The sequence below is a fragment of the Rhineura floridana genome, chromosome 1 (genome assembly GCF_030035675.1).
Source record: "Rhineura floridana isolate rRhiFlo1 chromosome 1, rRhiFlo1.hap2, whole genome shotgun sequence".
NCBI classification, from domain to species: domain Eukaryota; kingdom Metazoa; phylum Chordata; class Lepidosauria; order Squamata; family Rhineuridae; genus Rhineura; species Rhineura floridana.
The window spans coordinates 183,609,793-183,622,870 of record NC_084480.1 but is presented as its reverse complement, the minus strand read 5'-3'; the positions used below and the strand labels follow the sequence as shown (position 1 = coordinate 183,622,870).

The following is a 13,078-nucleotide window of genomic DNA, read 5'->3' as shown; positions in this document are numbered from 1 at the left end:
TGGTCAGTTTTACCTATCCCAAGTACGATTGTACAGAAATAAATCCCATTGAACTCAACAAGCATGCATATGATCAAACCTGCCCTCCCCTCTTTCTCCCTCCCAGCACCTCCCTTTTCCCCTTCCCTCCCCCTTCCTTACCCCTCCCCCTTCCTTTTCCAATCCCCTTCTCCCCTCTCCTTTCCCATAAGCTCAGAGGCACATGTTACCAATTTCTTCCAAGCTACACGCGAAGTGGATTGGATTGCGAAAGACTAACCCAAATTGTGTTTGTATTTTGACAAATTTGTAGGGCAGTACAATATCTCAGAGAGGACTTCAGGTCTCCTTCTCCCCTGGTGCATTCACTATAGCTGCCCGATTTCCCTGCTTGTTAAAGTTTGATAGAAATATCTGTTGGCTATAGGTATGTTCTTAAACCAGAAAGTTTTTTACCTGTTAGTGAATTTATATGATTTCAAACAAACAAACAAATCTATTTGCTCCAAGCTCATGCCGTAAGGTAGCGGAATGATGCATCCATTCCACTAATGATGTGGAGGGAGGGGGGACTTGCAGGGAGAACTATTAGTTGAGGGTGGAGACATACTGTAACTGTGGCCACTATACATGTTTTGTGGCTGAAGTGGCAACCAGAGCTGAAAATAAGACAACTTTCCCAACAAACAGAAACTATGTATAAGGGAATAGAAAGGCAGACATTTCCTGAGTCCCAAGACAGTAACTTTTTTTTTTAGTCTTTCTCATCTGAGCATCGCAAAGCATCATTTTCCTTATTCTGGAAATGAGAGGACTAGTCATTTCCCAAAAGTCATGAGCTCCCCAAGCTCGGCTGTGCCTGTGTCCATCTTACTCTGATTGTGTGCAACACTTGGAATGGGGCTGGCTGCACAGTGCTGCTGCCGCCTCTATGCTTGGAGCTTCCTTCCCTCAAATAACCTATGAATAGGAATAAGGGGATGCAGAAATTAAAACCAAAATTGCAAAGCAGTTCTTTATAGCATGATGGTGGCGCAAATAGATTTTTGCTTCTTTTGCTGCTGAGACCAAACAACTTGAGATACAAATATTAAGAAGAACCACGTGGAATTCACCATCTTGCTTGGAGTGGTGAGAAGAGTGCGCTGAAAGAAAGAGTCCAAACTCTGAAAACCTTCATTTAGGGAGGCCACAATAATCTGACAGGTTCACATTCTGAAGCAGATGTTGATATGTGCGGACAATTCTCCCATGCCCACCTTCTATTGGATTTACCTTCTGTTGGGTGGGGATATTGAGGGCTGGATATGCAAAGTCTTGCATGGGCTAGATGGAGGTTTAAGAATGGGAATATATGTCTGAATGCGCATCCCATTCAAAGCAATGGGCAGCATTTGCATCTTGTTGCACTATCTGAATTATGCTTACAGATTCTAAAAGCAATATCATCTCAGATATTCTGGTGTTTCCACAGATACCAGAGATTTAGCAGAAACAAAGAAACAAGTGTCACACCTGTCTACAGTCATTAACATTCCATACCAAGATCCTGGGAGGTTTGGAACATTCATTGACTGTCATGTATGTACTGAGTACATAACATTTACTGCAGACAGGAAGAATATAAGAAGAATGATGTTAATCACAAGTTTGGTTAAGTGAATGGAAAAGTCAGTGTACAGTAGGACCCCGCTTTACAGCGATTCGCTTTACAGCGATTCGCTTTACAGCGATTCGCTAATAGAGCGGTCTCAATTAGACACAATTAGACTAAAGCCCCACTCATACGGCGCTTGTTCTGCTTTTACGGTGGTTTTCGGGCATCGCACGCCATTCTATTCAATGAGTTCTGCTTTACGGCAGTTTTCACTTTACAGCGGGGGTCCGGAACATAACCTGCCGTATGAGTGGGGCCAGAGCTTGGAAAAGTTACTTTTTTGAACTACAACTCCCATCAGCCCTAGCCAGCATGGCCACTGGATTGGGCTGATGGGAGTTGTTGTTCAAAAAAGTAACTTTTCCAAGCTCTGAGAGGGGCCCTACTGTAGTGTTGTGAGGGTGGCTCTGAGTCATTTACCTAAATCTATTTCCATTGGTTTGGTTGTGAGGGTGAAATGGGAGCATGCCATATATGCTGCTTTTAGCAATGTCTTCTAGAATCCCTTCGGGATGGCACCAACACTCTGAAATGGCAGGTAGCAGCTATATCTAGCATCCTGGGACATAAAAGGAGGAGTTTCTCTCCTGACATCCTTAGCTCACCAGATTTCCAAAAGGAATGCCACTCCTCAAGCATCATACAGTCCACATGTTCCTTACATACAACCAGAATGTGGTGTTGCCAGCCCTCAGTAAGCCGCCATTCAAATGCTGTATGGAATAGAACAGCCTTCATGACAGCCTTTTGTTGTTGTTGTAGGGATCATATCAGCATATAGTGACACACTGGTGGTTAATAAAGAGCTCTGCATTTTCCAGAGACCAGGGTGTGTGTGCTGAGACCAGATTCCCCTTTCCTATTAAAGTCAGTCTGTTTCAAGGGTCCAAGGAAGTAGTGCTCCTGTCCTTTTGTCAGAATTCTACTCATCAGGAGTGCCACACTCCAGCAATTAAGAGTGTATTGCTCTATGTTTTGACATATTCCCAGGACTACGGACTCCCAGGTCACAAAATATCCGTTTGTGATCTTTAGGCCATCCTCTCTAGAAGCCAGAAATCTAAGTCTACCATTGCCAGGTGGCTAAGGGACTGCACCATTCACTCAGACAAGGCAGTGGAGAAAGATGTTCCTTCAGGCATCACAGCCCATCACATCCTAAGAGGGGTAGCCATATTGGCTGCTTATAGATCCTGCCCTTCCACTTAATTAGTATGCAAGGCCACCACACAGTGGTCCAAGCATAATTTTGGTAAGACACTACCAGCTTGATGTCTACTCCTTTTCAGAAAACGTGTTCTCCAGTGGATAAATCAGATATGAGAGTAGGTCTTTCCCACTCAGGGGAGGTTGAAAGGCTCTTCTACATCCCAGCAGTAAAAGACTGGCTCACCTCAGAAGCTCCAGAGAAGGGAACATTTAGACTTACTTTAGACTTTCAATTCTTGGCAGTTCCTCAATGGGGCAGTCTCCTCACCCTTTGAAAGAAGACAAGGAGAGGGATACCCTTGGGACATGGCCCAGATTGGCTTGGGTTCAGGACAAACACATATTTAGAAATAGCTGTGGCTTCTTTCTGTTGCTCCCCTTAGTTCCCTTCCTCGGCCTCTTGCTGTTTGGATGGTTCTAGAAAAGGGCCTTTTGTTTCTCATAGTTGTTATCCCTTGCTAATTTACCAAGGACCAAGCCTTTAGCATGGTAGGCCCTGTCCTGTTGAATTCCATGCCGACAGAAGTCCAGCAGGAGGAGTCATCTTTGCTTTCTTTTAGATGCCTTTTAAAAATGGTACTGTTCAGACAGGACTTTGAATTTTTTCACCAAGTTTTTATTGACATGTTACCAACATGTTTTTACCAATGTTATTATTGTTGCATTATGTATTTATGGTGTACACCACCTTGCTATATTTCCTATAAAAGTACAGTTGATAGATGTTTAAATAATAAAATTAAAATAAATAAGTGGGAGTTCTTGCTGGGGAGGTTGGTGTTTTGATATTCCTCCAATGAGTGGAAGGAAAGTGATCTGCTTCCATAGTCCAGATTTGGACTGGGGTTGGAGAAGAAGTCTCTCCCCTATAGCACCATTTCCTGCCTGGTTACCAGAGGAAGGTCTTCCCAGCAGTAACAAACTGCCCTACCTCAGAACCTACCTCAGGACAGAAATCTGAGGTAAGTGCATTTTCCCTGCCCTTTATTGAGGTGATGGGGTCCACCTTTCTACTGAGGGGTTGGATATATGGCTAGAAGATCTGCAAAGAACTCTCTTGTAGGTCTTGTGGTTTTGTGGTGGGAGGCCAACAAACTAAAGGTAAGTCCTTTTTGGGTGTATGTACGTTGCTAGGTTGTTTTATGTGGATACATTCTTTGGTGTGATGTCAGAGATGGGAAGTTCCATGTTTAGAATTCTTCAGCTGGTTTTTCTGTCATTCACCTGGCAAGTGATGAGGTTCAATTGTCAAGCTGTTGCTATTCTCAGAGAAAGAGGTAGTGAAAGAAAAAAGAGGTGAAGATGTCAACAGAACCTGCAGAAGTTGTGACGGTGTCAACAGAATACACAGAAGCTGTTGAAGAGGAAAAAAGGCCAACATGGGATAATAAATTTCAATACCTTTTAAGCAGCATTGGATTTGCTGTAGGCTTTGGGAATGTGTGGCGTTTTCCATACTTGTGCCAAACTTATGGAGGAGGTAAGAGATCAAGGTTTTTATTGGCCATTAGTTTTGTGATTGTCTGTTCAGGCTGGACTAAAAACAAGGTCCTCATGTTCTAAAAGAAGTATCATTATTCCATTATTGTGTATTGATTTCATGAAAACACATTTCCCACATTAGTTGCATATTTTTAAGGTATTTGACACTTGATCTAAGTTAATATCCCAACTCATTCTTCTTCTCCTTTCTGTGTGCTTTCAGACCCCCTCACCATAAAAGCCAAGCTGATCATTTCAATTAAGTGGATTAAAATGATGCAATTGGCTCACTTCCAGTCCCCCCAATGCAATATATAGATTAGCCAATTAATTAGAAGAATACATGCTATAACTCTATACACCAGCCTTTGCTATAGGAGAAAGGTTGTCTTTAGTAAATTACAGTGCAATCCTAACATAACTCCACACAGATGTAAATTACACTGCATTCAGTGAGGCTTACTCCTAAGTAAGTGGGTATTGGATTGTAGCCTCAGCAGTTTAGTATCCTCAGATTGTTGCCTGAGGCTGTAACAGGAAAGTGCTAATGTATCTTGTGAAAAGGCACAGTAGACACCAGAGATTTCTTCATATCCTTCAATCAGGCACCACCATAAATCTTCATCAGCCTCAGCAGGCTACTGAGCAGTATACTTTTAAAAGACACACTAAAATCAAGGAATTGCCCAATGAATTGCCTTTTCATTTAAATTACTTGGTTTTTTTTCAAAAACGTGGCATGTCATAGGTGATTGTTTGAAAGAATCTGTACTATCTGCAATAGTATTAATGACCTGGACAACTCCAGAAAAGAAAGTGAAGTTTCCTATAGTGAATCATTTTCTTTTGCTTCTGTTTCTGTGAATATGTGAAGTACAGCAACACTTTGCAACACTAAAAAAAGCTCCAAAAACAATTATGGAATAATGGCACTGACGATTCTGCAGAATAGTTTCCAATGGACATGAGGAGTGTTTCAGGTTGCACAAGATAAAAGTGGGAGGTGAAACATATTCAAGCAAAATTCTACGTGTGCTCTGTGTTTTTAACTGACCATACTCACATTTCCTTAAGTGGACTAGTTTAAGCATAGCAGGCTGAAAACATGCATCTTGGGCACACCAAGTTTGTTTTTTCCATTGCTTAATACTTTATCCATTGTTTTTTCCATTGCTAGAATCATTGCTTATAGCAACATGTTGTAATCACTGATTTTACATCAAACTGCAGTTTTAGATTTAACTGTTAATGCGCTCAAAATAGAAATACAGCATAACCTCCAGTTTGAAACACAAAAGGCTGCTCCATCATATGACATTGACCAATAAAAAGGCTTTGAAATTAATACAAATAAATTTGACACAGATTTCTAGGATGAATAATGAGAGAAATATAGTTTTCTAGGTTAGATTCTCTGTAGAAACAGTAGTAACAGAAAAAGAAGCAAAGTAAGAAGAACACCATCAAACATACAAAAATGTAATTCTCCATCTTTGGAGATGGCAGGTGTTGCCACCACTCACCATATGCTCAGAGGCACATGTTACCAAATTCTTCCAAGCTACACAGGAAATGCATTGGACTGTGAAAGACCAATCCAAATTGTGTTTGCATTTTGACAAATGTGTAGAGCAGTACAACATCTCAGAGAAGAGGTCAGGTCTCCTGCTCCCCTGGTGCATTCACTATAGCTGCTCAATTTCCCTGCTTGTTAAAGTTTGATAGAAATATCTGTTGGCTATAGGTACATTCTTAAACTGCAGGGTGTTTTTTTGCCTCTTAGTGAATATTTAACTAGTTCTTTCTAAGGTATGAAGGAAATCTTGGGCTGACTCCCATTAAGGGGAATCAACTGAGGATTTAAAGTAAGGTGATCACTAAAATATCACTAGCGAGAGAGAGAGAGAGAGAGAGAGAGAGAGAGAGAGAGAGAGAGAAGACAAACCAAGTGCTACAAATTAGTGTTTATTGTGAGCACATCACATTTCCAGGTGAAAAATCATCCCTCAAAGGCATTGTAAATGCACAAATATCGTAATTAGGAAAAGGATTATTAGTACAAAAGAAAGTGGACTGAAATATATTCTCCTGAATCCATCCTAAACCATTAAGATGTAAAATTTCAGTGTAAGAAGTACACTACAAAATGTAAAATATACATAATATAAAGTCTAACAAAAGTCAGAAAAAACAAGCTCCTAATAATGAAACAAGCCCCAAAATAATTTCTTAAACAAAATATACTATGAGACCCCAGCAATACGTCTGTACACCAAGGATATTGCAATAAGTCCTGTTATAGAAATCAAATGGCACTAGAACCAATTTATAATTAGGTGTTATCAATGAGGCAGGATTCTAAAGAGAAAATAATTACGCCCAAGTGCATTGCTTAAGGCTAATCAAATGAAAATAGGACTTTTAAAACCTTGTTGACATAAAGAACCCTGAAGCTGCACCAATAAGTGATAGGCTGAAAACCTGAATCAGATGGTAAAAAATAGCAGGTCTGAAACAGAACAGTTAAATATGGCCAAAAGAGAACAAATGTATTGCCCCCCCAAAAGTGTGAAAGTGGACACAGAATTGCATAAAAATTGTATATGCTAATCTATTTATATAGATGCAAATTTAAAAATAATTACTATAATTTAAATACATCTCACTATAGTTGGGAAGACTATGACCAGGTGACCTGTTTGCCTGCTGTCCAGCTGCTAATTGTTGACAGGTGAGTCCAGGACCTCTCCACTCTCTTCTTATGGTTCTTAATCTTTAAACCAGACTTTTAAAAGAAGCCACTTTCAAATAGAAGACTGTTCTCTGGCAGCCTTTCAAACTGGCTGTCCTCTGTAAAGTAGGACACAAGGCCATCTAATATACAGAGACTATTAATCTAAAGAGACTAGTTAGCACAAGCTTCCACAATTTTGCATGCGTGTCCATGACCCCCACATATCAACATATCCTGTAGAGTCACTTCCCTTCCAGCATTTACCTTTACCAGAGCTGCAAACTTGGAGTACGGTGATATACCAATGATTTATAGCCTTTCTCCTTAGCTTAGTTTATAGCCTTTCTCTTTAGCGATGGCATTGCTTTTCAAACATTCTGACCATCCATCATCAATTTCCTTTTCCAAATGCATATGCCATCTATGAATGCAAGACACTTTTTTTCAGGCAAACTAGCACTTACTAAAATATTAACATATGGTGAAAATCATCCTTTTTACATGAGGCCTCAGAACCTAGATCACTTTGAAAGGATGGAACAAAATGGAAAAACCTGCTAAAACAGAGGTGGGTAATGCCTGACCTGCAGATATTGATCAATACGATACTTAACCCCGGCACACTCTGCTTTCCTAACCAGTCTCTAGTACTAACCAGTCTCCTGTATTCCTCACTTCCATCTTATCCTGGGATGCAGTGCATGTGAGAGACAGATGTCTCACAGAATCCAACAGGTGCTCCCCTGTATCTAAAGCCTCTGCCACTATCGTGCCAATATCTTTTACTTTTGTTTCAAGCTTTTAAACTTCTTTCTGCACTTGTGTCACATCTGTTCCAGTATCTCCTCCAGAACCTCTGCTCTTATCATATATTTGTTGAAGCTGGATCAGTATCTTCCGCCAGCTCAGTTTCTGCTATTGTTATTGTTGTTCAAGAGGGGAGTGATTACATTTCCTAGCCTTCTAAGTTCTTAAAGGCAGAAGAATTTTTATAAGTGGCTATCTTATCTTTCCAAGGATAAGGATTCCTTTGAGGATAGCAGGGAGCTCTAGTTTCCCTGCGTGTAAATGCTGGTTTCACTTGGAAGTGGTATGATGGAGGCATGGCTACTCCTAGGATACACAACCATCTCTTTTGTCCTGTCATTGGCTCTCATGCAGCAGGCTTTTAAAGAACTACAACATTTTGCAAATTCTGTTTATTGGAGATTTACTTATTTATTCTAAGAACTTACATGCCCCCTTTCAGAGCAAAGCCCTCCCAAGACAGCTTGCAAAGACAATTGGTTTCATACAAATATAGGCCAGTTTAGCTTCATATACCTAGCAGCTGGAGAGGTGCCTAAGTGCTGCTTCCTCTCCCCCTGATGGCCTCAGCAAGTGACAGTTGACAGACAGGGAGCTCTCAACTGGTTGGAGACAGTGGATGCTGGGTCCTTTAGGGCAATTGAGGCCACACTAACCACAATTTGCCCTCAGCCAGCTCCCACCTGCCTTCTTTTTTACTTACAACTAGTCCAGAGTAGGGTTGCCAGGTTCAGGGCCTGAGACTGATCCTGTATCTTTAGAAGAAGAGAAAGTCAGCCAAGTGCAGGTGATCTTGCAACACTGTAATGGGAAAAACCACAATATGGAATTGTCCCTTCCCCTTGCACAACTTGTAAAGATACAGAAGACTTCTTGGAGGCTGGGCCTGGCAACCAAGAGGTCCTCTGTATCTTTAAAAGGTGTGCAGGGGGAAGGGAGAGTTCCACTTTGTGTTTTTTCTCATTACAGTGTTGCAAGAACACCTGCACTTGGCTGACTTTCTTTTCTCCTAAAGATACAGGATCAGTCTCAGGCCCTGAACCTGGTAACCCTAGTCTAGAGGGTTGCACTGCCTGTCAGCTTCCTTATTCTCAGTATTACCCCTTGTAGAACTCAGAGGGGGGGAGGATGGGGAGAAGAGCTAGAATTAGTTGGTTCTGTCTGTCATTGGCTCTGGCTTCACCTATCATTGGCTCTAGCTATACTACTGTTGCATTTGCATTTCAGGTGTTACAATGCAATATAGAAGCTGTCTGTGGTGGGTAGTGTCTCAAGTAGGCCTTTGAAACACAATTGTCCTTTACAATATAACACATCGGGGGGGGGGGGAATCTACCGCTGCAAGCAACTATAGGAGCTCAAGAGGTCCAAAAAGCACTAACCCTGTCCATGTGTGAATCAGCCTTCAGTCTGTCTTTACTGTTCTGAGTTACTTATTTAGAGCATGATAACATAGTCAAGGACTGAGGACAGACATCCACTGTTAGTATGAGAGGCTGGATGTAGGCAGTTTGGTATATAGATGCAGAAGCCAGGGAGAACCATGTTCTAATCCTCATTTATCCAGCAAAGCAAGCTAAGTGACTTGGCTAACTACCTCTCAGTCTAGCTTATCTCACAGAGTTATTGTGAGGGAGGACATGGGGATCTGCCCCCTTGAGCTCTGTGGGAAAAGAATAGGATACAATGTGACAGCAGACATTTTAAATTGCATTGAAATGCTCTTGATAAAGTACATGCTGACATGGAGTTTAGACTAAAGTGGATAAATTACATCCTTACTGCTTCCAAGAGATAAAAAGGTGAACATGTCCCTAATTTTTCTAACTTCAGTACTTCACTCCAACTCTATAACTGGCACTCAGAGCTTATTAGTGTTACTGAATAACTTACACCTAAAATGCCTTGCTCACCACCACTGACAATCTCTCATATACAACCAAAGCTTTGGGTCTTCTTGGGATCATTATTATCCTCCATTGTTACTGATTGATTTAGTTTTACTGCAGGATTTAGTGCCTGGGTGAATCAAGTTATTTACTTTCCCTGACTAAATGGACATGGATTTTTTTTTAAAAAAATTTTTTTTGCAAGAAGCACGAAATACAAATAGACATGCTTCTAGGCAACTGAGATGATAAAAATGTATTTAAAAAGAGGGTGCTTGTGTGTTCTGACTCTTAACGCTGATTCTAATAAATTATTTAAAAATATTCACCAGTCGTTGTTGAAAAGTGCAGAAATTAGAAATAAATTAATATGTCCAAGAGCAACTTTCTCTGGGGCTTCATTCCTGCTTGTAACCTTTTGTAATCTCTTTTGCTCATAAAGGAAGATGGCTCACTGAGACCTTACACAGACCATGTGAACTATGACCACTGCACCTCACCCTAGCTGATTGACTTCAGGGAATGAAATCATAGCCAATTAACTTGGGCTTTAGAAAGCAATGCTGGCAAATCAAAAGGGACAAATCTAGTTTGTTCTACAGTTGATGGCCTTTAGGAACACTAAAGTGGGAGGAGGTAACTGATTGGCAGAGCATCCTTTCCCAGATTCGAAGTATCATATGACACAATCATAAAGTTATCTGGAAAAGAGAGACTTCATTTTCCTGTCAAGGAAATACTGCATATTTAACTTTGTCATGCAACACCCCCCCTTGATGTTTTAAAAAAGAAATGCTTTGTCACAGAATTGGTGTTGATTCACTGGAATACACCATAATGGTCTTATACAGATGTACCATAAACTATAGGTTAGCATGAACCTGCTCCCCCTCCCCTCCCCCTGTCTGGTGCAGCCTTGAGGAGGAAATTGGAGGCATCTGCTTCCAGGTTTAAGGACTTCCAGGTTGTATCAAAACAGCTATGATGTATCCAATTATAAACCACACTTTGAAGTCAGGCTGTAATTAAACTGTAATTAAAATTAACGATGTTTATCCAAGACTTATTGATAAACCTTGGTTAGTTCAAGTAGAAAGAAAACTATGGTTCAGTGACCTTTTTCCTTTCAAGGACCACAGTTCCATAGGGGCAATCCTTTGGAGGCTGCATGCCTGCAGATGGCAAAGCCAAAACCGAATTGAGTGGGGTTTGTAGCATGGCATAGCAATATTTCATGATAGCTTCCTTCTTCCATTAGCATGGACCAGAAATGATCACTTGCAGAGGGCTTCCACCCACCCCTTTCTATAATGTTTTATCTATTTAACAGAATTCATATACTGCTGGATTGTAACAAAACCTCTAAGAGGTTTAAAAGAAATATTAAAATTATCAATAAAAACATTTAAATCAAGTAATTAAAACATTTTAAAGAAAATTATAAGCAGCAGTAAACTAGAAAGAGATTAAAACACATCAACATCTACGTGTCTGGATAGGCTTGCCTAAACAGAAATGTTTTGAGCACCAAAAAGCATACAATGGAGATGCCTGCCTGATGTCAATAGGCAGGGAGTTCAGAAGTGCAGGTGCTGCCCCACCAAAAGAATGATTTCTTACAAGTGTGAAAGGAGTATTATGTGGCACCTGTAATAGTGCCTGTTCTGCAGAACTAAGTGGCTGAGTGGCACCTATGGGGTAATAATATATATATTAATAAAAACAAACTAAAATGCAATTGTAAAAATACTTAAGAAATCCACAAAGCGAACAGCAGTTTTGTCATCACTACTACCTTCTATAACTTCTGCAACAGCAATAATTTGTGCAGTGGAAATATTAACAATTAGTCCTATGGTATCATCTTTTTTACACAGACCAAAGCAGGAAGAATGTAATAATAACTACTGTTGACTTCAGAACTCCTCCCCTGCCATATTTTTTACTTTTCTTGCAGACCACCAATAGTGAGACTGATCTGTAAAAACTGGTTTGAAGCCTACAGAAACATTATAGCTTCACCAAAAGGGAATAATTCGTAACTGCAGAACTGCAGTCCCTACACAGAGCTACGGTTCCCAAGAGCCATTAACAGTTAATGTGGAACCCCTGAGGTTTTCTTATTGGAGTTAAGAAACTCTGCTAGCTTTCTAGAGGAACTGCTACCCCTCCTTTTGTTTTACTGTATTTACCAGGTGCCTATCAGATACTGCTGGTATGAAGAAAATAATAAAAGGTTAGAGATGGATGAGGGTATGAGTTAACTGTGCTCGGCGATTGTTTTTCTAGGGGCATTCTTGATTCCATATGTCATCGCACTTCTGTTTGAAGGAATCCCAATTTTTTTCCTTGAATTGGCCATAGGGCAAAGCTTGAGAAAAGGTAGCATTGGAGTCTGGCATGAGATCTCACCTTACCTGGGAGGACTTGGTAGGTTTCTGTAACTGCCTTTACTCATAACTGGATAATGTTCTAATCGTTGTTCATTCCTGGGAATGCATGGGCTCTATGGCACTGTACAGTGATATGGGGGAGATAGGCATCATTCCATCAAGCATAATTCCCAGCAAAGTCAGGTAGCTGAGTGCCTATCAGTTTGGAAGCAAAACAGGACCACCCAAAATTAAAGTAGTAGTTTTCATGAATTTGGGAGATTCTGTAGGTACACCAAAGTTTAGATATTGGTAAATAAATAAATACAACTTTAAAAAAGAACACTTAGTAGATGTACCCCTTCAAATGACCTAATAAGAATTTGTGAGGTCCCAGGGATTACAGAATGGTGATGGCTATTGAGCCAAGAGAGAAAGAGAAAGTGTGAGAGAGAGGATCTAAAGCAGTGATGGAGAACCTGTGGTCTTATTTTATTATTTATTTATTTATTATTTGATTTATATCCCCCCCTTCCTCCCAGCAGGATTGTCTTCCAATCTACAACTGTCATAATCCTTGACCACTGGCCAAGCTGGTTGAGGCTGAGGGAGTTCAACATCTGGAAAGCACTTTGTTGGCTACCCCTGAACTTAGGGCCACATGTTCCCCATTCCTGGTCTGAAGCAGAGTGGGAAACCTTTTTGGCTCAGTGTGCTAGATCTTTATCCCCCCCCCCAATTTTGCACGCCAACTTTGACAGGTAGGTGGGACCACTCACCTGTCAAAGTTGGCCTGGATGCATGGGGGAAGATAGTCACCAAGCAGGACTGAACTCTCTGTGTATCAGCTGATGGGCAGGGGGGTTCAGTCCTTTTTGCAGGGTTTGGGTGCACAAGAAAATTCCTTGTGGGGAACTCTCTCACGCACCCAAACCAAGCAGGTTTGACC

At 40.8% G+C, this 13,078-nt stretch overlaps 1 protein-coding gene across 1 annotated transcript in view; it reads left to right on the top strand.

Moving 5' to 3' along the window:
* The window catches only part of SLC6A18 (solute carrier family 6 member 18), a 63,098-nt gene that overhangs the window by 193 nt on the left and 49,827 nt on the right, over positions 1–13,078 (top strand). The window contains 2 exon segments of the mRNA XM_061588650.1: positions 4,209–4,325; positions 12,047–12,187. Coding sequence (XP_061444634.1) covers positions 4,209–4,325; positions 12,047–12,187 — 258 coding nt within the window.